The sequence below is a fragment of the Grammomys surdaster genome, unplaced genomic scaffold, assembly GCF_004785775.1.
Source record: "Grammomys surdaster isolate TR1022 unplaced genomic scaffold, NIH_TR_1.0 374, whole genome shotgun sequence".
NCBI classification, from domain to species: domain Eukaryota; kingdom Metazoa; phylum Chordata; class Mammalia; order Rodentia; family Muridae; genus Grammomys; species Grammomys surdaster.
Window position 1 is genome coordinate 883,243 of NW_021604793.1, and position 25,977 is coordinate 909,219.

The window sequence follows — 25,977 nt, forward strand, 5'->3', positions numbered from 1 at the left end:
TTTTCGAGACAGGGTTTCTCTGTGTAGCCCTGGCTGTCCTGGAACTCTGTAGACCAGGCTAGCCTCGAACTCTCGAACCCAGAAATCCGCCTGCCTCTGCCTCCCAAGTGCTGGGATTAAAGGCGTGCGCCACCACCGCCCAGCATCTCTACTATTTTTAACAAAAACACAAAGGCAAAGCTATTTTATAATTGCTCTTTTTTTTTTTTGGAGAGAAGGTTTCTTAGTGTAGCACTGGCTGCCCTAAAACTCCCTCTGTAGACAAGATTGGCCTTGAACTCAAAGATTCACCTACCTCTGCCTATTGAGTGCTGGGATTAAAGGTGTGCCCCACCACCAATGTTTTTTTTTGTTTGTTTGTTTGTTTGTTTTTCGAGACAGGGATTCTCTGTATAGCCCTGGCTGTCCTGGAACTCACTCTGTAGACCAGGCTGGCCTCGAACTCAGAAATCCGCCTGCCTCTGCCTCCCAAGTGCTGGGATTAAAGGCATGCACCACCACCACCCAGCAAAACCTTGAATTTTAAAACCTTAAGGTCCTACTTCAATTCCTGAATTATTCATGTGATTAACTAGAAATCAAGACAAACTCCAGTTTCTCATCCCAAGCATTAGCTTTTGTTTCTATTCCCATAGTCTAGCCTCCACTCCAATGACAAATTAACCAGAATAATACTGAAACCTAGTGAATCAGCTACAAACACATCAACAGTGCCTTTGCTGTTGGGCTGTCATAAATGTGTGAAATCATCCTTCCACAATCACTTTATGATTCTGGTAAGAATTTCAGATTTGTTTTTGCATTTGGGATTAATTTGCATTATGTAGTACCAACGAGTAATAATTCCTTAACATGTTAATTGTGGCTTAACTGAGACACTGACTTTATTATAATTTTATTCTCAAACCTAAACAGCCATACTTGTAGAAAGGGCAGATATACTATCACTTTAGAATCACTTCTCCAAAAGCAAAGTTAAATTCTGATGTTCTTTTGTGGGAAACAAGGTCTCACTACTACATATTTCCCAAGTGCTAGGATTAAAGGCGTGCACCACCACTGGCCGGCTTTCAGACTTAGTTTTAATTTGCATATATATATATACATATATACATATATACACATATACACATATACGCATATACATACATACATACATATATATATATATATATGCATATGAATTCTCCAGAGCTGGAGTGACAGGTGCTTGTGAGTCACCATTTGGATGCTGGGAATCAGACTCAGGTCTTCTGCAAGAGCAGTACATCCTCTTAACTGCTGAACCATCTTTCCTACCCCTAAACGAGGCCTCAAGAATGCTAGGCAAGCCCTCTGACACAGCCACAGCTCAGGCCTTTTATGCTTTGAGACAGGGTCTCAGAAAGTTGCTTAGGCTGTTTTTTAACTTGTGATTCTCTTTTTTTAGTGTACCAGATGGCTGGGATTACAGGTGTGTTTAAGTGCATTTGGCTCTTAAATAGATGCTACTTCATAATTGCTTCAAAATTCCACACAACTAGATTTACCTAGGCCTCAGACAAAAGGGTATCTGGAGGACTGTTGCCTTAACAAAACTAAACCATCCTCAGGAGGCAGCTCAGCTCTACTAATGACTGCGTACACCACATTCCATAGAGAGGGTTTAGCAAGAAAATTGTTTTTCCCAAGTTCTTCTTCATGAAAGTGATGAGGCCTCATGAGAAACAGTCTCAATAGAACAACAGCAATAAAAGGGCTAAAAAGCTTATCATCTGTGTTTTAATACAAGAATGCAGACAGCACCACCTTTGGTAGCCATTTTTTTAAGTACATGTAGTGTATTTAGAACTCAGCTGTGTCACATCAGATTGTTGGGAAGTAGATCATGAACATAGTCCAAAAATAACAGCCATTAAAAACCTAGCAACCAAAACATGCTTATGTATTCATTGAAAGCCTGGTGGTTTTGATTATATAATGGAGCGTATAATCTACTAGTCTATTTTAAGTAGATTTTCCTTTTACAGTCCCTTAATATTAAACTACAGGAAGATTTCTGAATTTAAAGATGTATATGGTAGAGTCTACACAGGTCTAGATACAGAAACAAAAGCCAAATTCCCATAGTTCTCTTTGATTGCCTTTTTTTTTCCTCCAGAGCTGAAGCCTGAACCCCCAGAGCCTCGCATAAATGCTTGAACATATATTGAGGTAAATCTCCAACCAATTAAAAAAAAAGATTTAAAAAAGAACATGTATGAATGTTTTGTCTGCACATATGTCTGTGCTCTATATGCACGAAGTTCCTGTGAGGTCAGAAGAGTATGCTGGATCCCTTGGAACTGAGTTATAGACTTTTGTGAGCTGCCATATATGGGTACTCAGAATCAAATCTTGGTCATCTGCAAGATCAACAGTGCTCTTAACCTCTGAGTCAACTGCTTCTTACCACTGATGTTGGAGTCTTCTCTAATAATAGGTCCTAAATCATGCCTTCTCGAGGTTAGACTAACATGGTTCCTTCCTGGGACTTATTTTTTTGTTTCTACCACTTTTGAATAAATAGTTTGAGTCCATAACAAGCAGATTACAAGTAACTCAAAGGCCTCTGGGTGGTTCTAAAATGAAGACTCCTAAGATTTAAGGAAGTAGAATGGTAGTTGGCTTTACCACATTTGTATCTTCTGCTACATTTTCTCTATTTCACATAGCACGAGGTGATCACATGTATCTGTTGAAATCCTACTCCGGAGCTATTTGTTACCAGATCTCAGAAGAAATCTAAAATAGGGACTAAATATAACTGGAGAACTACAATCTTACCTTAAAGAACAATTTCTGATATGCAAAAAAGGTAAAGTCACATTGCTACCAAATCTTTAAATTGGAGCTTTCTATCCTGTTAAGGAGTAATGATGTCCTCAAGTTCCAACTTCCCACTAGTGGAGGAAAAGCTTTCCAAATCTGAGTCAGACATTACAGCTGCAATTCAGAAATATGGGGAAAGGCTCGCAAACAGAGAGAAGTCAAAGTAAAAAGCCCTTACTACTTTCCTTTTCTAGTTCAAAATGAATTTTGAATTTTAAATCTTCACTTTTTTTTTTTTTTTTTTTTAAAGACAGGGTTTCTCTGTATAGTTCTTGCTATCCTGGAACTTGCTCTGTAGACCAGGCTGACCTCAAACTCACAGAGATCTATCTGCTTCAGCCTCCTGAGTATTAAAAGAATGTACCAACACTGCTGGGTATTTTAAAACTTAAATTTTTTTTACTGTTATTTATTATTATTGTGTCTGTGTTTATGATAAGTGTGCAAGTGTGGGTACACACATGCTAGAGTGTGCATATGGAGGTCAGAGGGTAATTTTTAAGAGTCTACTCTCTCTTTTCAACTTCCCAACATGGGATCCGATATCAAACTCAGGTTCTCAGGCTTGTGTGGCAAGTGCTTTTGCCCTTTCAAGGCTTTGGCCCCATCCCACAAAGATTATTTTTCCTCTGCCTCTGGGTGCTGTTTAAATGTGCACTTCCATGTTTGCCTCGCAAAATTTTTTGTTTGTTTGTGAGACAACGTCTCATGTAGCCTGGGCTGGCCAGGAATGGTGGCACACACCTATAAGGTGGATCTTTGTTAATTTGAGGCCAGCCTGGTCTACATAGAGAGCTCCAGGGTAGCCAGGGCTACACAGTGAGATCTTGTCTTAAAAAAAAAAAAGTCAAATATGAGAAAAATAAACTCACCCAAAATTCAGATTTTTCAAACAGTACAGCGTATTACTATGTATCAGCTGCAGAGTCACAACACATAGCATTATAAAATTCTTACACACAAATTTAAAGGGATCATTTTACATGCCTACTTTAATAATGCTTTTGAAAATAGAAACATACCTATACATATTAAAAAATTTTAACAGGGAAGAAAATATACCCTAGCATCCTGAATCCTGCAGGAAATAATGATTTTGTTTAAGTGTCTTACCAGAGATTTTCAGCATTTATTGAACTATGGGATCGTCTTCCTATTTCTTGTACCATCACCATCTCATCTACCTCTCAAATTCCAATTCCTAGACATGTCTAGACTTCACTCTTCTTGTTTAAGTATTTACAATACATAATAGAACCAATCTGCAATCTCACATACCACCAGTAAGTGTCACTGGACAGTTACATGACCTATTCCTAACTGATTATAGTTCAGGTTCTATAAAATGAAGGCAAATAAAACTTTAATTAATTTTTTCTCATCATTTATAAAAGCATTAGAAAAAAATCTAGGGAAAAAGTTAAATATAAAATGAAAAACGAGGCAATTTCAACAGAATTATTTTATAAAAAAGAAGCATATGAAACACATTTGACATATAATACACAGACATGCAAACAGTTACATAGGAGCTGACATGTAGAGCAACTTATGTCACAGTATCAGATAGGGGAAATGTTTATAGAATACTATTGGATCTCAAGTTCTATGTTGGGTTTGTCTGTTCCTGCCTTAGCTGTTAGCACAATTTTTCTGGATCAACAATCAAAAGAAACATTTCTTTTTCTTATGTGAGAAATCTACAGAGACAGTGAAATTGAAGGATTACAATGAATGAGAACATTCTTACCTGACTCTCTAAATATGTTAAGCAGACTTTTATGTACATAAAGGGCAAGAAGGTATTTCTAAACGTGCTTTGCATTTAGATGGACAGCTTTGAAGAGGAAGAGAGAGTAACATGTATTGTTTAACACTGTGTGGTGAGAAACAAACATCAGTAGAATAACAAGATGGAAGAAAGCAAGGCAGATTTCATTACAGTGGAGTGCCTACACTTCCTCATAACTTGGATTTACACGCTGCAAATCCTGTGATCTGATTACCTCCAGTGATCACGTAAAATACCGGCTTTAAACTCTTTGCCTTAGTGATAAAACAGCCACTTTGATTCACAACAAGACATTCACAATAAAGTATATTGTAAACGTACCTGTCCACAGCCCGGGGCACTGCACACAAACGGTCTGTCGTCTCCCATATTTCATAAAGCAGAGCAGAGCTGGGGAGGGGAGTAGGGGAAAAGTTATGTTAAATACGCTGGTGAAAAAAAAATGTGCTTCAAAAATATCAAGCCTAGAAACAGGTGTTCCAAGAATGCCATCTATCATAGCTGTAAACACAGGCTACTTTGGAGAGACCCATTAGACAGGTGGCATATGATCTACTATGCCTCTATTGAAACTTTTAATTAGGAAAATTCAGACTTAAATAGTCAAGGAATTTTAAGCCTTTGCTGGGTTTTCCCTCTTTCTGCTACAGTATATAACATATTTCTCCAGTCTTCTGAATTACAACCAGTGCAGCTCTCTATGTCAATAAATTCACTGAACGCTCGATGCGGAAGCCATATTTCTGAACTAGAGAAGACCAAAATTTGTCATTTAATTAATTAAGGGATTATAGGAGGGGTGCTCCATTTTACAGGGCTATAATCTGGCTCCCTGGTGTATAAACTACGAGACTGTTGGCAAGGGTCGTTTATCCCAGATTATTGCCAAAGAAAACAAAGCACCCATCCTATTGAACTACATGGGAAATGATTTTCATTAATAAAAAAATAAAAATAAAAACTTCCCCTCCCTGCTGAGAGCCTCCTTCTCATCCCCTCCCCCAGCAATTGTCTGTTGCAAATGAAGAAATATCAATGCCCCTCCCCCTCTGATTCTATTTATGGCTAGGTTTTTAAAAGCAGCAATAAAACAAATGTCGACTCTTTGGGGGTTTACCGGGTGAATATGTTCCGGCTGTTTGTGCTGCTCTCGGCCAGAGAGCTTGTGCTGTTCTGCTGTAGCCAACAGATGTGTACTGCTGCAGGGGATAAAGAAATGCACTTAAAAGCACCACCATCCATCCCCTCTATTTCTCTGAAGAATTTAACAGAATTTATATTGCTTTTTTAAATGACTCTTAAAATGTCTCCCAAAATTCTTCGTCAAAAACAACAAATGCAATCTGAATGTATTGAGAAAATTTCTCATATTTCAACTAAAAATACAAACCGGGCAGAGATGAATAATAATAGTTAGAAATGGAAACCACAGTAAAAATATCCCTAAAAGATAAACAGTATTTTGGAAAAGTCAAAGAGAAAACTGGGAGGAAGAATAACAGTAGTCTTATAGAACAAGGTGCTAAGGACATTTTCATACAACCATCCACAACATAGAACAATTCATAAAAGGATGTGAATGAGGGAAGGTAAGTGAGAGACGACTGTTGGAATATGTCTGCAAACAACCTCAGAACTGTAACCAAATCTCAAATTTTATATTGGAGATAAACCAAAATGTCAGGTCAATCTCAGTCAGACCTGTGTTAAAATAAAATGTTAACATGCTAGAATGAATCTAGTAACCAGAAAACCATGCTTAAAATAGAGGGCAACGAGGTAATAGTCTTCCTATTCTCTTAGGATTTATTTTTAGGTTAGAAACCAGTATTTCTGGTTGTCTAATCAGTAATTCCACAGCTAATCGGTGTTTAAAAGTGTGAGGTGCCCCATAAAATAGAAGGGGCTGCTTGGTCATCTTTCAATGTGATAGGAACATGGTCTAACTATGAAGAAAACTGATGCTTCAGCCCTGCTGTAATGGAATAGACTCTGTATGTACATACGTATACACAGATTTATATCACAGTTAGCCAGGATAAATTGCTTCAATAAATTCTGTTCCTAGGAGAGGCCAGCTCAAGCTGCTGATTGGGTACTGGGAAATGAGAGCTTCATTCTTCCTCACATAGCCCCAGGACAACAAGGTTTTCTGGATTGTTTGTTTGTTTTAAATACATTTTTTAAAAACAAATTATTTTTTAGTACTTTCTAGAACCACAACACAGTATCAAAAAATAGGTAAATAAAAGCAAATAAATATAAAAACTATGGTGATTATGGCTGAAAACTCAGATATCTCTGAAAAGCAAATCATTCATCCATGGGAATCCTTAACTGCTGTGCCACAGACAATTTCACTTCTAGCTTCAAAGCTTGTTTTCCTAACATATCATAAGACCAGAACTTGGCTTTCAGGGTTTCCTATCAAGATAGAAGTGGACACAATAATAAGGGAGAAGTCCTCTCTTTTATATTGATTCTAGCACTTAGGATGAAATTTTCTCCTTTAATGATAATCAGAAGAAAGAGTTCTTTATGGTAAGATGGGGGAGTAGAAAGTGATTATATAAATTTGAGACAATTTTCCTCAAGCCACAAATTTCAGACTTTTAAAAAATGAGGATAATTATAATTTGGAATCTCTAGTAAGAATATGATATGAAAATAAAATTGTGCCTTATTAAAAAAGAAAAGGAAGAGTTTGGGAGAAAAAGCATTGAAATCTAACAGAAGTAAGCTTTCCATTGGTCTTGAATGTTAAACTGGCAGCCACTAATAGGATTTCCTGCTTCCGTCCCAATTTGTAAGCCTTTGTTTTAACCATTTTTACCAAACAGAGATCACAATGGGAGGAAGAAGTCTTTCTTAAATTTAAATGCCTAGTTACACTTAAATCATCCCGTTATTCTAGTGTCTCTTGTCATTTCCATCACTTCTGCATTCAAGAAAATTTAATTACTGAACAATAAGAACAATCTTTCTCCCCATTTAAAAAATTCCACTTGCACCTTTTTAATTATTCCTTCGTTCTCCATCTGCTACATCTGTGACACACAAAGAATGCTTCTGGTTATTTCTAGGTGAAAAAGAAAAAACAACACACTTCTATCACAAAAAGGGAAACAAAAAATGAAATCTTGAATGATGTTGCTGCCACTCAATGTGAATTTAACTCATTGCTCATCTGTAACTCTACTGTTTGACAAGCAGACCATGTGTCTAGGAATGACACCGTTTGCTGTCTCCTTTCCTGATCAACTTTCGAGGATAAAATGTAAGAACTTTATAGGACTAAACAATAAATGATGAGAGGAATATACAAATTAAGAGATACTATCAAGATTAAGTGAGATGCTTTTTGAAAGGATCTTAGGAAAAAAAAAACAAAGATGCATTAGAAGGTTGTCCTTAGAGACCCATGTCTACAGGGAAAAAGGCTCTTGTATTCAGAGCAACCAGGACGCATAGCAACCAGGACGCATAAATGATAGTTAGGATCTGCCTGAAAGTGAAACTCATATGAATGCTGGGAGAAAAGAAAACTCAGGGTTTAGGACCAGTGAGATTGTTCAGCAAATAGAAGCATTTGATCTGAACTCAATCCCTAAATTCCAAGGTAGACAGAAAAAAACAACTTCTGAGAGCTGTCTTCTGATTACCATATGCAGAGCATGGACGTGCTAATAAAAATACTTAAAAAAAAAAACCAACCCTGGTTTAGAGAATTACATTTTTATAATATTTTATTTATTTGCATGTGTGTGTGTGTGTGTTTGTATGTTAGTACAATTGCCCTCAGAGACCAGCGGTATTAAGATTCCTCCGTAGGTGGAGGGACAGTCAGTTGTGAGCCACACAGCATGGGTGCTAGGATCTTTACATAGTAAAATGTTTGTCCTAGTAATATTTATGATTAAAAAAAGAATAGGAATTAAGTGCTGAAGAAAAATATAAATTAAGGTGCTGCATTACAACAGAGTATTTTTTTTTTTTTTTTTTTTTTTTTGGTTTTTCAAGACAGGGTTTCTCTGTGTAGCCCTGGCTGTCCTGGAACTCACTCTGTAGACCAGGCTAGCCTTGAACTCTCAAACTCAGAAATCCGCCTGCCTCTGCCTCCCAAGTGCTGGGATTAAAGGCGTGCGCCACCACCGCCTGGCCAGAGTATATTTAAGGTGTTAAAAATAACATTTTCAAAACTACTTAATGACATGAGAAAACAATACTCATTAAATAAAAAAAATAATATAAAATTATGGGGCCAGGGAGATGGCTCAGCAGGGACAGTGCTTGTCACACAAGGCTGACAACCCTGGAGTTCAATCCCTGGAATCCATGTAAGAAGAAGGGTAGCATGCATCTATAATCCTATCCTACTATAAGATGGAAGGCAAAAACAGAAGAACCTACCAGACTTGCTCAAAGGCCAGCTAGCCTGGAGGACACAGATTCAACAAAAGAGACTCAGCCTCACCAAGGTGGAAGGCAAACCCTGACTCTGGGAAGGACACACTCTGACTTCCCATAGGTAGGAATGCTGTGGCATGCAAGTGCTGGCACTCACATATATACACAACATGAATAAAAATTTAGATAGATAAAATTTCACATGCACTCTAATTCCAAATCTGTAAAAAGAAGCAAGCATAATTTTAAAAAATTTAAAAAAGATAAATGATGAGAATTGGAAAGATGGCTCAGTCGATAAGCACACTTGTTTGCAGAGGTCCTGGGTTCAGTTCCCAGCACCTACATGCCACCTCACAACCATCCATAACCCTAGCTCCAAGCGTCTGACACCTTCAGAATTCCTCAGGCACTAGGCATGCATGCACATGGTACACATACATACACACGGGGAAAACACTCATTCATATAAAATAAACAATTCTTAAAAAGAAGACGAAGAAATTAATACCAAAATGAATACAAAATGAATAATCATTATGTCTAAGACAACTGTATTCTAGTTTACTTTACTTTCTTCTTTGTACTTTAGTATTCTCAAGTCTATAGTGATCAGAAATTTTTTTTACTAAATCAAAAATAAAATGTATGAGCTAGCCATACAAGTGCTTGCCATACAAGCCTGATAACTTTTTTGAGTTTGAAGCCTGGAACCCACATAAAGGTGGAAGGAGAAAATTAACTTCTTAATATTGTTCTCAGACTTCTACATGTGTACCATGGCATATGTGCCCCTCAACATATATCATATATACACACAATAATGATAAGTGAAATAAATTTACATGCATATAATGTAACCTGAGAAAAGAGTGCTGACCTGTATGACTGGGGGAAAAATGTCTTTGAGTTAAAAAAAGAAAAAAAGCCTGTACTTTTTAAACTATTCTTAAGCACTGAAAAGTAAATTAAAGAGTCATATAAAGTTCTATAAAGCATTAGTAGCAACTGAAAAAATAAACTCAACAAGGACCATGAAAAAAATCTAAAATTATATACTACCAGTTTCATACAGAAAACAGGTTTGGTGGGATAGTCAAGCACTTCCAGCACCTCTTCTTCCTTTATTCCTGTCCAGAGTTCATTTTAAGAATCTCTGGCAAGAAATATTATTTATAGTAATAATCAATCAGAAATGATTAGAGACTGAAGCAGGGTGGTGGTGGTGACACAGGCCTTTAATCTCAGCACTTAGGAATCAGAGGTAGGTAGATCTGAGTTCGAGGCCAGCCTGGTCTACAGAGCAAGTTCCAGGAGAGCCAGGGCTACACTTAGAAATTCTGTCTGGAAAAAAGTGAAAGAAAGAGAGAGAGAGAGAGAGAGAGAGAGAGAGAGAGAGAGAGAGAGAGGGAGGGAGGGAGGGAGGGGGAAGGAAGGAAGGAGAAATAATTAGAAACTGTTCCTAATATGCATCTCTAAGGAAATGAAAGGAGCTAAAACTAAGCCAAGCAGGTACTGAGTACAATTTAGTTTAGCTTTAAACAAGCTGGAAATTTTAAGATAGGCTCCAACTCTACACCTCCACTCTTTTATGACAACACAAAAAAGTCTATATGTAAAAGGTTCTCTGAAAAAACATAATAGGTACTAACTTTCAGACCCTAGAGAATTTAGCTGTTAGTAAACAAAGTGTACAAACACTGACATTCTTCTGCAGGGAAACTTTTTAAAAATTTTATTTATTTTATGTATATAAGAACAATTATGGGACTGGAGAGATGGCTCAGTGGTTAAGAGCACTGACTGCACTTCCAGAGGTCCTGAGTTCAAATCCCAGCAACCACACGGTGGCTCACAACCATCTGTAATGAGATCTGGTGCCCTCTTCTGGTGTGTCTGAAGACAGCTACAGTGTATTCATATATAATAAATAAATAAATCTTTTTTTTTTAAAAAAAAAGAACAATTATAGCTGTCTTCAGGCAAACCAGAAGAGGGCATCAGATCCCATTACAGATGGCTGTGGGCCACCATGGTTGCTGGGAATTGAACTGAGGCCCTCTGGAAGAGCAGCAGTCCGTGCCCTTAACTGCTGAGCCATCTCTCCAGCCCAAACACTGACATTCTTGACCAGTCAACAGTCTTTTTAAAAATTATAGTATATGTATATCTATACATACACACATGTATGTATGTATATATGTACATATGTATGTACATACGTACATTCACATATGCCACAATGCATGTGTGGTAGAGGACACGTTTTGGGAGTCAGTTCTCTTTCTACCATTTGGGTCCTGAGGATAAAACTCAGATTGCTAGATTTGGAAACAAGTGTCTTTACCCATGGAGCCATCTTTCTAGTTCCAATCTCAACAGTTTATCTTCCAAAAGGACACTCATAGATGCTCTGGCTTGCATGGTATCTTTTTTTTTGTTGTTGGTTTTCCGAGACAGGGTTTCTCTGTATAGCTCTAGCTGTCCTGGAACTCACTCTGTAGACCAGGCTGGCCTTGAACTCAGAAATCCACCTGCCTCTGCCTCCCAAGTGCTGGGATTAAAGGCATGCGCCACCACCACCCGGCTTTTGCATGGTATCTAGAAAAACACCTAAGGAAAAGATTCCTGTAAACATATAAACTGTAAAAATTAAAATGCAGGTTCTACGAAACTCAGAAAACAAAGTAGAATCAAGTTTTACTAGGCAATAGATTATTCAGGAATTGGAAACTCAGTTTATTAATTTTCATTGTATTAAATCTGTTCATTAAATTTTCATTGTATTATTTAGTGTTATCATAGTTGAGCATACATTATCTCACTAGTAGGCAATCAACTGACCCAAAAGGATGATGTAAAACCACAGACTACTATACTCTTAAACAAATTAGCTTTACTGTTTCATATCAAAATTGGTTTTATGTATGTATGTATGTATGTATGTATGTATGTATGTGTATGGAAGTGGTATATGTATGTCTTCATGTGGTGTGTGTGTATGTGTGTGAAAGCCAGACTTCGGTGGCAGTGAGTAAAAGGGATCTGTCAGTTCTCTCTATTCATGTCCTCTCCCACACCCCCACCCAAGTTACAGATGTGTGCTGCCTCACGGGGGATCCAAACTTGGGTCCTCATGCTTACACAGCAGGCACATCACTAGATGAGCCAGCTTTCTAAGCTTTGTATTTGCTTCCTGTTTGCTTGCTTGACACAGGGTCTCACTCACCACTTTGCCCCAACTGGCCTCAAATTTGCATCTGTCCTGTTTCTGCCTGGCATTACAGGCTTGTACCACTACATCCTTCCTAGACCAGGATTTTGTAAAATTCTTTGCTAAGAAACGTCTGGAAAAAAACAGTTATAAAAAATTGGCAAATAAGGAACAAAGATATTGATACTAATATGAATTCTAGTTATTTTTTCTCAGGTACTCCAAATAAAATGAACAACAAAATGTTTTTTAACTCTGAAAGTTATGTGAAACTTGCCATGTTGTAAAACTTCTTATAGCTGCAGTGCATAGTTCAACAATGTAGCACCCAACAGGGGGTTCTTATATACTTAGTAGACAAAATAAGTCTCCAGAAACATGAATTTGTGGACAAGTTCTTGATTTTTTTTTCTCCACCTCCTTTCTTTTTATTTTATTTTTTCAGGATTTCACTGTGTAGGCCAAGCTGGTATGGACTTACTCTGAAGCACACACTCAGCTCAAGTTCTTGCTCCTTCTGCCTCAGCCTCAAGAAGTGCTAGGATAGCCGGGCGGTGGTGGGGCATACCTTTAATCCCAGCACTTGGGAGGCAGAGACAGGCGGATTTCTGAGTTCGAGGCCAGCCTGGTCTACAGAGTGAGTTCCAGGACAGCCAGGACTATACAGAGAAACCCTGTCTCGAAAAAAACAAAATAAAATAAAATAAAATAAAATAAAATAAAAAAAGAAGTGCTAGGATAACAACCATACCCTATTACCACAAGACTTAAAGAATCAAGGAAATTAAATACAACAGGTTTCCTTTATAGGAAAACATTCCAAGACTCACAGCAGAGGAGTCATAACTATAACAGCACCAACTGCTATAAACACTGCTTTTCCTATATGTTCTGCAGCATGGTTACAGAGGACGAGATAGCCTTTACAGTCTTGGCTAGTCTGGAACTCACTCTGTAGACCAGGCTGGCCTTGAACTCAGAAATCCACCTGCCTCTGCCTCCCAAGTGCTGGGATTAAAGGCGTGCGCCACCACTGCCCGGCGAAAAATGATTCTTGACTTACAGGCCATACAAAGTTAGGTGGCAGACTAATAGAGTTGTCTCATGGGCTGAAGTTTCCTGATATTTAATATATGCTATAGCTAGGTTATAAATTTAAAATATTATGCTTAATTTTAAAATGGAACAGTACAGTATCTGTTTCTTTCTTTATTTATTTATAGTTTTGATTTCTACTGTTTCAGTTACCTCTAGAAACAGACATTTGAAAATATCGCCGGCAGTGGTTCGAGGCCAGCCTGGTCTACAGAGTAAGTTCCAGGACAGCCAGGGCTACACAGAGAAACCCTGTCTCGAAAAACCAAAAAAAAAAAAAATAAATAATAATAATAATAATAATAATTTTTCAATGGTTAGACAATCAGAAAAAATATAACACATGAAATTTGCATGAAATTCAATATTAGTATCTATAAAAAAGGTTATAGAGCTGAGGACATATCTTAGTGGTAGAAAGTTGCCCAGTCTACATAATGCTTTTATTTGATTCCCAAAAGCCCCCCCTACAAATTTTATTAGAACACATCCATGCTTATTCATTAACACATCATTCATGTCTACTTTTGTGTTAGAATGACTGATCTGAGGAAGTATAACACAGATCTGGTGCTACAAAGTATACCACATTTATTGTCTGGCTTTTGTCCCCTAATTCCAAAACACATGATTACATATCCTAATTAGGGAGAATATCAGAATTTATTTATTATTAATACATAAATACTAGGGGCTGGAGAGATGGCTCAGCGGTTAAGAGCACTGACTGCTCTTCCAGAGGTCCCGAGTTCAAATCCCAGCAACCACATGGTGGCTCACAACCATCCGTAATGAGATTGGATGCCCTCTTCTGGACTGTCTGAAGACAGCTACAGTGTACTCATCAATAAAATAAATAAATAAATATTAAAAAAAAATACATAAATACTAAGTCATTTACAGTATATCTAAATATTAATTTTTTTGTTTGAATTTCCAAATTTTATATATGAGGCATTTTTTTTGTTTGTTTTCTTTTAAGTTAAGGGACTGGAATATGGCTTAGCAGGTAAGAGCATTTGTTGTTCTTGCAGAGGTCCTAGGTTCAGTTCCCAACACTCACATGGTGGCTCACAACCAGCTGTGTCTCCAAAGCCAGGGGATCTGACACCATCTTCTAAACTCCATGGGCACTAGACCTGCACATGATACACATATATACATGCAGGGAAAATATCAAATACATAAAATAAATTGAAAATTAACTAGTTAAATAAGGTAAGGTAACACAATAGTTTTTAATCACGGAATAATCACTTGGGCACCTTGTAAAAGATACAGATTCCTAGGCCTCCTGGATTGTTCTTAGCACTGAGGCCCAAGAACTTACATAGTATTTCTAACATTTAGGAGAAAACCCGAGGCAGGAGAATTGCAAGTGTGAGGCCAGCCTGGGTTACAAAGTGAGACGTTGGGGTTGATGAGAAGGCTCTGTGGGAAAAAACACTTGCCATGTATTCTGGTTACTTTTTTTTTTTTTTTTTTATTTTTTTTTTTTAAATATTTATTTATTTATTTATTTATTTATTTATTTATTTATTTATTATATGTGAGTACACTGTAGCTGTCTTCAGACACCCCACAAGAGGGCATCAGATATCATTGCAGATGGTTGTGAGCCACCATGTGGTTGCTGGGGTTTGAACTTATGACCTCTGGAAGAGCAGTCAGTGCTCTTAACCACTGAGCCATCTCACCAGCCCTTCTGGTTACTTTTAACTGCCAACTAGACACAACCTAGAATCATCTGAGAAGACAGCCTTAACTGAGGAATTCCTAGGTCAGAATGGCCTCAAGTATATTGGTTGTTTTTTTTTTTTTTTTGGGGGGGGGGGCTTGACTTAATTGAATAGACCACTGTAGGCTCTATCACTGGTAGGCACGTAGTCCTAAATGATGTAAGAAAACTAGCTGAGAGCTGGAGAAATGGTTCAGTGGTTAAGAGCACTTGTTGTTCTTCCAGAGGTCCTGAGTTCAATTCCCAGAAACCACATGTTGGCTCACAACCATCTATAATGTGATCTGATGCCCTCTTCTGGCATACTGGTGTACATGCAGATAGAGAACTCATAAAACAAATAAATCTTAAAAAAAGAAAGGAAAAAAAAAAAAGAAAGCTGGCCTGCAAGCCAACTAGCAGGAACTGTTCTTCACTGTTCCTGCTGTACTTCTTTGGCTATAAAATAAGTTGCCTGGTTGGAGATAATGCTTTGTGAAATAGCAAGTAGGCCTGCCTTCAAGTTCCTGCCTTGACTTACCTCAGTAAGTGAATGTGTTATCCTCCCCTAAGTTGCTTATAGACTTACTATCACAGCATCAGAAATGAAGCTAAAACACAATCTAAGTTTGATAACCTGAGTTCAATCTGTAGAACTCATAGTGGAGAGAACCTATTCCCCAAAGCTGTTCACTGACCTTCATAAATGCATTGTAATACATGCATGTACATACACATCATATAAATATATTTTAAAACTCAAAGTCAAAACTGAAATGAGCCTGTCTATCTTTCACACACACACACACACACACACACACACACACACACACAAAACCAAGTGTGTGTGTGGGGGGGTGTTGTTGCTTGGAAACATGGCTTAGTTGTAGAGTAGTAGCCTACCATTTATAAGGTGCTGGATTCAATCACTGGCAACATACAAATTAAAATAAAATTGTATATGATTTCAATGTGGCTAATGAGGCCTAGCTAGGATGGATGCTAGTACATTAAAAAATAAAGCAGGGATGGAGATGTAGGTCAACTGGCAAAGTGCTTGCCTAGCATACAAAAAGCTCTCCTCATAAAACCATAAACCAGATGTGGTGGCCCAAGCTGGAAGCACAACCCTGAGAGGATAGAGCCAGGAGGAACAGAAAGTTCATCCTCAGCTACATACATGGACTTGAGGATGGCCTGGGATACCTGTGACTATCTAAAAAATTAATTAACTAAAAATACCTTGGGAAATTTGAGGACTACCATTTGTGAATCATTAGCGAGTTGGAAAGCTTCTAATGTTTCCATTTGGAAAGCAGCTGTATTCTCAAGTCTGTAAGCCAGCAGTTCTCCAAGTGGCTCCAGGATCACTTATGGATCTCCAAGACCCTTTTAGAGGGCTCATGGAAGTTAGAAAAATCACTAACAAGTAGAAGATCTATTTAAAGAGCAAGAAAGACCAATACACTTCAATGTAACAGTATTAAAACTTAACAGAAGTGATCTCAGGTTACACACTATAACTTTTAAGACATTTATGAAACCATTTTCTAGATTTTGGCACCATATCAAAGGAGGACACAACTACCTAAAAGTAATCTTCCTGTTACATATATGTGTGAATATGTCTGTCAGATACTTAAAGTAAAACAATATATCTTGCGCCAGGCAGTGGTGGCGCACGCCTTTAATCCCAGCACTTGGGAGGCAGAGGCAGGCGGATTTCTGAGTTCGAGGCCAGCCCGGGTACACAGTGAGTTCCAGGACAGCCAGAACTACACAGAGAAACCCTGTCTCAAAAAACAAAAAACAAAAAACAAAAAACAAAACAAAACAAAAAAATATATATATATTAACAGACTGCAGAAGAAGGTCTGAAAAACTAGATGTTTTCTGTTAAACCAGATATTAAAGTAGTTTGAAGCTTCTTCCTTATATTTTTTTCTTTTATCTTTTTTGTGTGTGGTGTGCAGTATGTGCATATGCCACAGCATGCATGTGGAGGCTGGAGGACAATTTTTGGTAGTCAGTTTTCTCCTTCCACCATGTGGGTCCTGGGCATCTAACACAGGTCATCAGGCTTGTAAGTAAGCACCTTTATCAGTTGAACCATCTCTTCCTCTCATCTCGCCTTTTTGGAAACAAGGTTTCTCTGTAGCCCTAGCTGACCTGGAATTCGCTACATAAACCAGGCTAGCCTGAAACTCCCAGAGATCCATCCTTTACCTCCTAAGTGCAGGAATCAAAAACTATGCTACTATGCTCAGATTTTTCTTTTCTCTTCTTTTCTTTTCTTTTTTGAGGCAAAATCTCTAGCCCAGATTGTCCTCAAAATTTCTATGTAGTTGAAGATGACCTTGAACTTCTGATCCCCCTGCCTTTACCTCCCAAGAGCAGGGATTACAGGTGCATACCACCAACTTGGTTTATGCAGTGCTATAGAACTAACAACCTAAGGCCTAATGGCATGCTAAACAAGCACTTTTCTGAGTTTCATCTTAGCCCCATTTTTTTTCCTGGTAATACAAATGCAATTACCTTGTTATAGTATAATGGGGCTTGCTATTATTTAAAAAAAAATTTATTTTAGGGCTGGAGAGATAGTTCAGCAGGAGCACTGACTGTTCTTCCAGAGGTCCTGAGTTCAATTCCCAGAAACCACACAGTGGCTCACAACCATCTGTAATGAGATCTGATGCCCTCTTCTGGTGTGTCTGAAGACAACAACAATGTACTAACATATATAAAATAAACAAATCTTTTTTTAAAATTATATTTTAATCTCTAGTAAGTAAAAATGCAATAGATATAAATTCAGATAAGAAAAAAGTTTTTTTTTAAATCCTCAATAACTCTTTTTTTTTTTTTTTTGGAGGGGGGAACTGAGACAAGGTCTCATTTTGTAGCCCATGATGGCCTGAAACTTACTATATATCCCATGCTAGCCTTTAGTTTTTGTTTAGTCTCTTGCCTCAGTCTCCCAAGTACCAACATTATAGGCATGCATCACCATTACTAATTTCTAAGAGTATAAATGGGTAGTACTGAGACCAAAAACAAAAGTTGCAGATATATTGCTGTAAGAAATACAGAAATCCTCTCACAGACTGAGCCACCAACCAAAGAGCATTCATGGGTTAGACTGAGGCCCCTGGCACATATGTAACAGATGTTTAATTCAGTTTCCATGTGGGTCCCCCCAATAACTGGAGTCGGGGTGGGGGACTAGCCCTATGTTGCCTGTCTGTGGAATCTGTTCCCCAACTGGGTTGTCTCATCTGGCCTCAGTGGGAGAGGATGCCCTAACCCTGCAGAGACTAGATATGACAGGGTAGGAGGCTACCCAGGGGGGTCCCCACCTTCTCAGAGGAGAAGGGAATGGATATGGGGGAAAGACTCTCTGAGGGAGGGTGGGAACAGTGATTGGGATATAAAAATGAATGAATGAATGAATGAATGAATGAATGAACGAATAGATAGATAGATAGATAGATAGATGGAAAAAAATTACAGAAGTCCCCAAAAACAGTTCAGTAGGGAACTTGCCACCAAGCCAGAGAATCTGAGTTCAATTCCTAAGACCTGCATAATGGAAAAAGAGAAACAATTCCCCCACCCCAGATGTCCTTGGACCTCCGTACTTATGATATGGCATATACATACTAAATAAATTAAAGTGTAATTTAAAAAACAGAAGAGTAGTGCAGTAACTAAGCAGAATAATCAACAGAATATTTAAGTTAATTTCTGTTTTTGTATCTCAGACATGAAGGGATAGGTTTCAAAGACAGTCAGCTAAGTAAATCTAATAGTTTTTAGCAAATGACAGAAAACAGATGCCAGTAAAAATTAGGCTAAACCATAAGTTATATACTAAATGGGCAATGCTTACAACCCATCTGGAAGCAGGCATATAAAGGCCAACTACCTGATTCAAAAGTTTGCATTTTTTCTAATTTTCAAACTTAATCTTTAAAACCAATGATTTTTTATTTATTTTTATTTTTTTAAAATAATATTGTGCCTTAATCTAACATTATTTTTTTTTAAGATTTATTTATTTATTTTATTTATGAGTCCACTGTCGCTGTCTTCGGACACACCAGAAGAGGGCATCCAATCTCATTATGGATGGTTGTGAGCCACCATGTGGTTGCTGGGATTTGAACTCAGGACCTCTGGAAGAGCAGTCAGTGCTCTTAACCGCTAATCCATCTCTCCAGCCCCAAAACCAATGATTTTATGTATATACACATTCTGTTTGTGTTTATGTGTCTGTGCACCATGTGTCTAGAGTACCAGCAAAGACCAGAAGAGGTCACTGAACTCCCTGTACCTGGATGGTTGTCAGCCACCATGTAGGAGCTGGGAATTGAATCCTGATCCTTTAGAAGAACAGCCAGTGGTTTTAACCACCAAGTCATTTCTCCAGCCCTAACTAGAAATTTTAGAAGATTCAAGAAACTATTTTGAGCTATCTTCAGAAATGTTAATAAGGGGGATGAAAAGCTACAACTTGTTAAAATGACAGGAGGTCCTAGTTACATATACCTGGTCTACATAGCAAGTTCTGGACCAGTGAGGACTACATAGTGAGACTCTGTCTCAAAAATAGTAATAATAATAATTATTAATAAAATAAAAATGACAGCAAGAAACAAAAGTAAAAAATAAGCTGGATATGGTAGTACACACCTTTAATTCCAGCACTTGAAAGGCAGAAAAAGGCAGATCTCTATGAGTTCAAGGCCAGCCTTATAAATAGCAAGTCAGGCTATCTAGGGTTACAAGTTAAGACTCTGTCTAACAAAGAGGGAAGGTGTAAAGAACATTAACATGTTATATTTCAATGTATATTTTGGTGTTTTTTTTAAAAATGTGGTGTGGGGCTGGAGAGACGGCTCAGTGGTTAAGAGCACTGTCTGCTCTTCCAGAGGTCCTGAGTTCAATTCCCAGTAACCACATGGAGGCTCACAACCATCTGTAATGGGATCTGATGCCCTCTTCTGGTGTGTCTGAAGACAGCTACAGTGTACTCATATAAATAAAATAGACAAATCTTAAAAATGTGGTGTGATTTTTAGAAGAAATGTGTATAGGTATTTTGCTTGCATGTACACTTGTGTACTATGTACATGCATGGTACCAACAGAAGCCAGAAGAGAGCATCAGATCCCCTGGAACTGGAGTTATAAGATGGTTGTGAGCCATCCTGTCAGTATTGGGAATTGAACTCAGGTCTGCCAGAAGAACAACCAATGCTCCTAACCACCAAGCCATTTTTCCAGTCCCTAGTTTTTATTTTTTAAATTGTTTTTCAGTGCTAAAGAGCAAACCTAGGGGTTTAATCATAGTCAGCAAACATTAGTTCTCAATGTGCTTTTGAGGTAGAATTCCTGGAAACCAGTAAGATATTAATAAAGAAAATGCAGATCCAGGTGTGATGGCACAAGCTTATAATCCTAAATGGAGGTGGAGTAAAGAGAATCATGAGCTCAATGCAAGACTGGGATACATAGTGAAACCCTTCCTCAAAACAAACCCAAATGGGCTGAGAAGATGGTTCACTTGATACAGGACATGCTGTGGAAGCATGTGAACTTGAGTGCAGATCCTTAGCACCCACACAAAAGCAGGATGAGGCAATTCATGTCTGTAACCAGAGTTCTGGGAGTATGGGGAAGCGGGTAAGACCAACAGATCCCTGGAACTCATTGGCTAGCCAGACAAGACAACTAGTGAATTTCAGTTTCAGTGAGACATATTCCTCCTCAAAAAATAAAGTGGATGGTAATAAAGGACACTAACTGTTGGCACCCATATGCAAACACAGGAATACAAACATATACTACATAATCCCAGCACTTGGGAGGCAGAGGCAGAGGCAGAGGCAGGTGGATTTCTGAGTTCGAGGCCAGCCTGGTCTACAGAGTGAGTTCCAGGACAGCCAGGGCTATACAGAGAAACCCTGTCTCGAAAAAAACAAACAACAACAACAACAACAAACCCATATACTACATATATAGACAACACACACACACACTCCAAAACATACAGAAGCTTTGTTCTGTACAGGTATGGCAGCATTCCTATTTCAATAAATAATAAATAAATAAAATCTGTTTTGTTTTTCTGATTATTTTCAGATAAAGTATGACCCCTAAGACAACAGTGATCAACTTAGATTTTTTTTGTTCCTTTTTTAGGTAATTGTTTATTAGTGTATCAATTTGCAAAAGAGTTTCAAGTATCCCATGCTGGCCTCAAATTCATTACATAAGCTCAGGTTGGCCTCGAACTTCTAATCTTCCTACCTCTACCACCCAAGTACTGGGATAACATGCATACCACTTGGTATTGGAGACCAAACCCAGGGCTGTATGCATGATAAGCCATCACTCTACCAAGTGAGCTACACTCCTAATGCCTCCCCCACTCCCTGTTTAGACAAAGTTTTGTTATATTTTCCAGACTAGCCTTTTTTGTTGTTGTTGTTGTTGTTGTTTTTCGAGACAGGGTTTCTCTGTGTAGTTCTGGCTGTCCTGGCACTCATTCTGTAGATCAGGCTGGCCTCGAACTCAGAAATCCACATGCCTCTGCCTCCCAAGTGCTGGGATTAAAGGCGTGCGCCACCACTTCCCGGCCTCCAGACTAGTCTTGAACGTCCATTCCTCTTGAAGCATCAGCTTCCCAAGTAGCTGGGATTATAGGCATAGACCATTGTGTCAGGTTCAAAATACTGATCTTTAAGGACCAATTTAAAATTCTCATGGATTTATAAAAAAAAAAAAATCAAACAAGGATGTTTTAGTTTTGTATGTGGGGGTGTTTATAGGGATTTTTAAGATTTATTTTTATGTATTTTTTAAAATTTTTTCATTTATTTATCTTATGTGTATGAGTGTTTTGCATATATGTATGTATGTATGTATACTGTATGCATTCCTGGTGTCCAGAGGGACCCATTGGATCCCCTGGAACTGGAGTTTACATTTGGTTGTGACCTACCATATGGGTGCTAGAAGTCGAATCCAGGTCTTCTGCAAGAACAAGTGCTCTTAACTGATGAGCCATCTCTTTAGCCCCATGTGGGTGTTTTTCTTACATATGTCTGTATATCGAATGTGTGCCTAATGTCAACAGAGGCTAAAAGAGGGCATCGGATCCCCTAGAACTAGAGTTACAGACTATTTTGAGCTGCCATACAGTGCCAGGAATCAAACCTGGGTCTTCTAGAAGTGTAGTCAATGTTCTTGATTACCCCCTCCCTATTTGTTGTTTGTTGTTGTTTTGTGGTAGTGGTGGGGTGGTTTTGTTTTGTCTGATTTTTAGACAAGATCTCATTCTGTAGCAAAGGCTGGTTTTGTACTCAGTACACATCTCGACCAGGCTACCTCAAAGATCCACAGGCTTCTTCCTGTTTCCTGAGTACTAATATTACAGGCCTAAGCCATTATGCTGGACTGGACTTTAAGACCTCAGTAGAAGTTTTGTTCTGGGTAGAAAAACACCCATACTACTGCACAATGATAATTATGGGGAAGATCAGAAGTTCTAGAGAAAATGATCTATTAGTATTCTCTAAGTCTACCCATTTGTAGCACAGGGTCCATCTAGGGATATTTCAATACTCACTGACTGATGTTCCAGTTTCACACAAACAAAATACATACAAACTACTACTTGAGCAAAACTTTTAGAAGTATGGTCATTAAAAATGGTTTGATCAGGGCTGGAGAGATGGCTCAGTGGTTAAGAGCACTGACTGCTCTTCCAAAGGTCCTGAGTTCAAATCCCAGCAACCACATGATGGCTCACAACCATCCATAATGAGATTCGATGCCCTCTTCTGGTGTGTCTGAAGATAGCTACAGTGTACTCATAAATAAAATAAATAAATCTTTAAAAAAAAAATGGTTTGATCAGATCTATGCTAGTATCAGAAATATATTAAAGTAAAATCACTGTAATGGTTTAATAAATAATACTGGCAGGAAATTTGGTTTCAACATAAACATTTTTAGCAATCTATGTTCTAGTCAACAAAGTTTGATCTTATAGTCAAGTGTATTCTTATTCCAAAAAGAGTGGTTCTTAGGCTAAGGAGATGCTTCTGTGGATGAGAATAGTTAACCGCATAAGCATGAGGACCTGAGTTTGATCTCCAGCACCCAGGTAAAAAGCTGGGTATGGCCATGAGCCTACAACCCCTGTTCAAAGGGAGTGGTGAGGAAACATGCCTAGGCTGGGAGAAGGAAGAGACAGAGACAGCTGGGGCTTGCTGTAAGATCCTAGTACAGAGAGACTCTGACTGAAGGGAATAAGGCAGACAGCCATAGAGGGGGACATCTGGTACTTTACACACCCATATATCATGCACACACAGTTTCTTTAAAAGGTGGCTTATGGTGGTGGTGGGAGGTTTTTGGTGCTAGAGACTGAACTTAGGGCCTTCAATATGCCAAGAAATGGGTTCTACTACTAAGATACATTCCCAGCCTTTCCCTGTTTTGTTTAATCTGAAAAACTGCATTGTTTCTACTATATCATAAGTTATAAATAAAATCTGACCAGTCTAGTATATAAAGCTTACTTGTCTACCTCAGAAAGAAGCACTGCACCTATAGGACAATCATAGCGAGCAATTCAACTAAAGGCAAGTTAGGTTTTTCAAGGAGACTATAGAAGGGAGTGTTGCCACAGAGGTCCAAACCACAAGCCCAACAACCAACTTTTAAGTTAAATCTTGGCTCATGTAAGACTTCCATAGAATAGCACTTCTCAGGAAGAAAGGCAATACTGAAGAGAAAAAAAAATTCTACAAAGTCTGTTTTCAAATATATGGGAACATTTAGGATTTAAGTGGCCAAAAGATGAGAAAAAGGAACAGATTTGTAAATTTGTTATGAGTTTTGTCCTAAACACAACATTTCAAAGACTAGTATATTAACCTTGGGTTTAGTTAGGGAGTTTTCCTCAACTTTATCTACAAAGTTACAAGAATAAAATGTTTATCTTCTCATATAGCAATTCTGTTCTGTTTGGACACAGGGTCTCATTTAGCCCAGGACAGACTCGCCAAGGATGACCATGATCTCCTCCCATACCTCCCACATCCAGTGGTTACAGGCATGTGTGCAACCAACCCAGTGTATGTGGTGCTGATGGAACTCAGGGCTGCATGCATGTATGCAAGCACTCCACCAACTGAAGTTCAAAACCCAACCCCATGCAACCTTCTTGAGTTTGTAACACTCATCAAATCCCTCTCTATGGAAGCTAGACAGCAAATGTTTACTTTCAAAACTAAACTGAATTTTGCTTCTCATATACAGGCAGTCAATATATATACACAGAAGAAAAACAAATTTGTAAATAAAAAGACAAGTAAGCAGGCAGTGGTGGCGCACGCCTTTAATCCCAGTACTTGGGAGGCAGAGGCAGGCAGATTTCTGAGTTTGAGAGTTCGAGGCCAGCCTGGTCTACAGAGTGAGTTCTAGGACAGCCAGGGCTACACAGAGAAACCCTGTCTCGAAAAACAAAACAAAAAAAGACATGTAATGATCCAATGGACAATCTTTACTGTTGGATTTTGTTTTGTCTTTAGTTCAGACATGATTACTCCTTATCATTTATGTTCCTCCCTCCCCTTTTAAACTACTTCCAATGGGTCAGCAAAAACGTATCAATTTATTTTCTTTACAGTCTATTTTTCCTCCTGATTATTTAACTGTTCTTTGATCTGAGCTTCTATTTATATATATTTGGACTAGAAAAGGTCTGAGGGATGATCAATACTACCATGCTTTCCAAAAGAATCCAGAAATAACTGTATCAGAATGATGAACAAGTAAGAATACTTTTTAAAGACAAGGTCTCATGTACCTGGAACTTTGTATCTTTCTGCCATGTACCACCATACTCAGTTTTTGAGGTGTGGGAAATTTAACTCAGGGATTCCTGCATATTAGGTAAATACTCTACCAACTGAGCTATATCCTCAGTACAACTTGTAACTTTAGATAATGAAAGTGAAAATTAAAACCCCAAAAGAGGAAGGTAAAGATGTACTCACCAACTAAAGTTGCTCAAACATAAATTCAACTGTCAAGTCTAAAATTAACATGCAGAAAAGTTGTTGGCTGCCAATATAAAGACTCTATTCCCTAGATATCCATTTGAGGCCCTATCTGGTATGTATCACCATTTCTCCTCTAGAATATAGACTACTACACCTTGAAACTTTAACTGTAAATGAAAATTATATGTTTATATACATAGTGGTGTTAATTTATATTCCAAACAAAATATGACAAGAGGCCAAAACTGGAAATGTTAAAATTATAGGGAAGCTGCAAGAAAACTAACTGGTCCATAGACAAGAGTTGGTTTTTTTGTTTTTGTTTTTTTTCGAGACAGGGTTTCTCTGTGTAGCCCTGGCTGTCCTGGAACTCACTCTGTAGACCAGGCTAGCCTCGAATTCTTGAACTCAGAGATCCACCTGCCTCTGCCTCCCAAGTGCTGGGATTAAAGGCGTGCGCCACCACCGCCTGGCTCATAGACAAGAGTTTTAATCTTCTGATTTCTAACTTCAAATGTCTGGGGAAAAAATTTTTGCCTCAAGAGTTATATTTAATGACAGGGCAGGTCGGGGGGTGATTTTAAAAGCTACTATAATTAATATTTTCAGTCATTACACAATCAAAAAGCAACTAAGAAAATGGAGGTAGAATAAAGAAACTATAGACTGATGGAATAGATAGTATTTCCCAGGGAGAGTCGAAAATAAATTAAATAGATTGTTTATGATCTATTGGCAAGTCATACAGTGATCCATAAACATGAGTATAAGATGGTGACCTTTTACTATAAGTGTGTGTGTATGTGCGTGCGTGTGTGCGT

The 25,977-nt window shown here is 38.2% G+C and overlaps 1 protein-coding gene across 3 annotated transcripts in view; it reads right to left on the reverse strand.

Annotated features, from left to right (window-relative positions):
• Atf7 (activating transcription factor 7) overlaps positions 1–25,977 on the reverse strand; it is a 97,920-nt gene that overhangs the window by 64,448 nt on the left and 7,495 nt on the right. For 2 of the 3 annotated variants that reach the window (XM_028781094.1, XM_028781095.1), the window contains exon 2: positions 4,964–5,032. In XM_028781094.1, the coding sequence (XP_028636927.1) occupies positions 4,964–5,011 (48 nt within the window). In that variant the 5' untranslated portion in view covers positions 5,012–5,032. Of the gene's footprint in view, positions 1–4,963; positions 5,033–7,653; positions 7,722–25,977 lie in introns of all 3 variants that reach the window. The other variant, XM_028781096.1, reaches the window with a different exon arrangement.